The sequence below is a fragment of the Aplysia californica genome, unplaced genomic scaffold (assembly GCF_000002075.1).
Source record: "Aplysia californica isolate F4 #8 unplaced genomic scaffold, AplCal3.0 scaffold00795, whole genome shotgun sequence".
Taxonomy (NCBI): Eukaryota; Metazoa; Mollusca; class Gastropoda; order Aplysiida; family Aplysiidae; genus Aplysia; species Aplysia californica.
This window is the reverse complement of record NW_004798065.1, coordinates 288,166-291,791: the sequence shown is the minus strand read 5'-3', so window position 1 is coordinate 291,791 and position 3,626 is coordinate 288,166. Positions and strand designations below refer to the sequence as shown.

Sequence of the window (3,626 nt, the reverse complement as noted above, 5' to 3'; positions counted from 1 at the left end):
AGCTTTTGGGTCTTTGATTATAGTCTTACAGGGGTAATTTTACAAGTGTGATTGCCACTTCACAGAAGCCAGTACACCCACAGTGATTCACCCTTGTACTGTGTCAGTGAGGTGTGCTGACAAAATGGGTGAATTCTCAGATTTTTACCCTGTGGATCAAGATGAATATGTAAAATTTATAGGCTGTTTTTTTGAAATTGTATGAGTAAAGAAAAGCACATCGACATAATAATGGTCATTTAGTGCCAGAAAAAGTAAGACAGACAGACAGACAGACAGACAGACAGACAGACAGACAGACAGACAGACAGACAGAAATAAAAGAGGGAAAGTAAGGAAGTAGGACCTACCAGAGGTATATTTTTGTTTGTTTTGAGTAAAGAGAAGAACATGAACTCTATAATGGTCTTGTAGTTGCTTGAAAAAGTAAGACAGACAGACGGAAATAAAAGAGTGAAAGTAAAGAATTAGGATCTATCAGTTGCGCCTTCCAACTACCCTCATAATTTATAGGTTGGGTATGTACGATTTATTTTATAAAATGATAAAAAGTCAATGTAATGTTGAAGAAAATGGCATCAGTTGAAAGTACACAAATTTGATGTGCCTATTTTCGGCAGATATCTTCATTCGTGGATTGTGAGAGGTAACTCATTTTGTCAGCACGCCTCACCAGAACATTATCTGAAATATAAATATATTTATACTATCAAGATCATGACATGAGGTCGGTAGCCTAGTGGTTAGGCTACCGGACTTATAATCGTGAGATTGCGGGTTCGGGGGTTCGAGCCTCAGCTTGGTCCGACGTTGTGTATTTGAGAAAGGCACTTTACAACAATTTTCCACTTGGCTCTGTCCTTTCGGAGATGGACGTTAAACTCGGAGGTCCTGCCTCTTAAATAACCCGGCAGTGTTGATGAGGACGTTAAGCCTGTACCGTTTCACTATTTTTATTATTTGCAATATCAAGACATCAGAAGTCCTAGTTAATAGCTTTGAGTCTCTGATGATAGTCCTACGAGGCTATTTTATTATCCTTGTAGTGTTTCATTTCAGTTTCATTATATCTTTTCTAAAATGTGGTTGATTTTACGCCTTCCATCGACACAGTTTGAATCAAAATTTAGGAAACGGGATTCGGACCCTGCCTGTCAGGGCCAACCCGGACTGAGAGAGATACAACATTCCAGCAGAAAGACTAATGAGATACTCGATAAAAAAATTTCTCCCCAGTAGGGAATCGAATTCTGGTCTCCTGCATGCCACAACGAGCAAAGCGCCTAACCTCTACATCGCAAAAACCGGTTTTCATTTCATTGAAAAATTATGAATTAATTAATACTATCAAGATCAAGACAACAGAATTCGTAATAGATTTTGCCTGCGGGCTGTACATTTGTTGATGTGTCCAGGAGACCTGAGTGTGCTTTTCAGGTGGGGAGATATTTATCGAGGATTTTCGTCTTTCAGCTTGGGCTAATTCGTATTTTTAAAAGAACAATTATTAGAGGATTTACAGCTTGCACTTAAAGCATTAACCGTTGTCCTATTTCCATCAACACCACATCTTAACGTACGCCCATTAAACACAATCCAACAGACGGGTGAGATCTTTTGAGGCTCAACTGGTGACGTCTAGATACGGTCTTGCAAGGACATAATTATTTTATTTAAACTGAAATGTGTAGGCCGGGTGGTGTCGCTGTCTCGAAATGAGCAGTATGAAGGCCAGGTTATTAAAAATCATTTATTGATTGTAATGATTATGTGTGTGCGCCCAAAGCTTGCGGAGAAATTCAGAAAAAAATATTCTTATCACTGAACCAAAGTTCTTGGAAAAAACATTTTTGCTTGGTCACTAGCCTACATGAGTTCCACTATCTATCTATCTATCTATCTATCTATCTATCTATCTATCTATCTATCTATCTATCTATCTATCTATCTATCTATCTATCTATCTATCTATGTGTCTGTCTGTTTGTCTGTCTGTCTGTCTGTCTGTCTGTCTGTCTGTCTGTCTGTCTGTCTGTCTGTCTGTCTGTCTGTCTGTCTATAGTAAAGAATTTTAAAAGAATTATTGATATATGATGTTATTTTTGTTCATGGTATTATTGTTATTATTATCATTCTCATTAATATTATTATTATTATTATTATTATTATTATTATTATTATTATTATTATTATCATCATTATTATTATTATTATTATTATTACAACTCTATTGTTTCGATCTATTTCCAGGGCCAGCTACTCCAGCCAACAAACCCCTTACCTCCCCTTCCAGGCAAAGGCGCTGCCCTCTGACTCCTGGAACAATCGAGTGTCGGCTTTCTTCTCAGTCCACGAGAGACCGCCACCTCCTGCGCCGGACAAAAGTGCGCATGCGCAGAAAAATACCGCCGGAAGCTTGGAGAGTACTGATAAAACCAGCACGAGTGATACTAACAATAATGATAGTGTGAAAGGGGGAGGGGATGGTGGTGGTGGTGGTGGTGATGGTAAAGATAAAGGTTCAAATGTTGGAAATAGTAAAACTTTAGATAAGAATGATAATGGAGGAAACAAAGAGGAAGTGAATAATAGAGGTGAAATAAAGAAAGAGGGTGAAGAAAAAAATGGCGGCGCAAACGCAGCTGGGAATGGTGATGAGAACGAAAACAAGAACCAAAAGAACATTAAAGGGGAGACGAAACAAGAAAATCCCGTGAAAGGTAAAGAAGGAGAGAGGAAGAAGGGAGGTGGTGAAGAAAGGAAGGAGGAGAAAGAGGAAGAAACAGTAAAGGATGAGGATGATGATGGTTCTGCAGATCTGATAGACCCCTCGTCGTCATCTCCGGAGTCTGAGACGGAAGATCCTGATGCTGACCTCCCCTGGGTTCTGGAGCAGTACCAGGACGCGGACAAGGAAAGTCCAGGGCCTTTCACGGCGGTGAATATGACGGCTTACGTCAAGGTGAACTTTGGTTGTTAGGGGTTGAGAGAGGTTAATTGAGAGGGAGTATAGTGAGGTATCGTGGAGAAATCAGGCGCTCGTCAAGTAAATACTGAAATGGAAGACACTCAGGCATTTTCCCGCCGGTTTTGGCAATACTAACACATTTTTGGCTATAGCCTAAAATATCTTTTTATGTCTTTTTAAAAGCACATTTCTGTGTGGATTTTGCTGAAAAACGTTGATTAAGGCACAAAGAAGGTAAATTTTCCGTTTTCACAGACTCTCAAGCTAAAGAAATCACCAAACTAACTTTGGCGGCTATTCTCTCATTATTGATACCTCTGAAACCAGGTGACCCCCACCTCCTTCAATCGCAAATACACCGGTTTCTAGTTTCTATTCAAGATAAATGGGATTTTTTTTTATCAATCGATAGACAAATGAACACGCTTAAAGATGACATCAATAACTCAAGATGGCCAAAAATTGACGAGCGCCTGATTCCACGGTGCCATGACACAAGTGTTTAAGGCCATTGGCCCACACTACGTCATATTATAAAACACTCATTTGTTAAATAAAGTTTCGATAAACAAAAACAATACAGCTTGTGCACATACCTCGTCGCACGAGTCAAACATTGCATATTTCTGTCACTGGCTATTATTTTTATTATTATTAT

At 39.1% G+C, this 3,626-nt stretch overlaps 1 protein-coding gene across 1 annotated transcript in view; it reads left to right on the top strand.

Annotated features, from left to right (window-relative positions):
- Nucleotides 1-2,249: 2,249 nt before the first annotated feature.
- The window catches only part of LOC106013320 (NXPE family member 3), a gene marked incomplete at its 5' end in the record, with an annotated part of 14,353 nt that continues 12,976 nt past the window's right edge, over nucleotides 2,250-3,626 (top strand). The window contains 1 exon segment of the mRNA XM_013088714.2: nucleotides 2,250-2,962. Within this exon segment, the coding sequence (XP_012944168.1) occupies nucleotides 2,945-2,962 (18 nt within the window).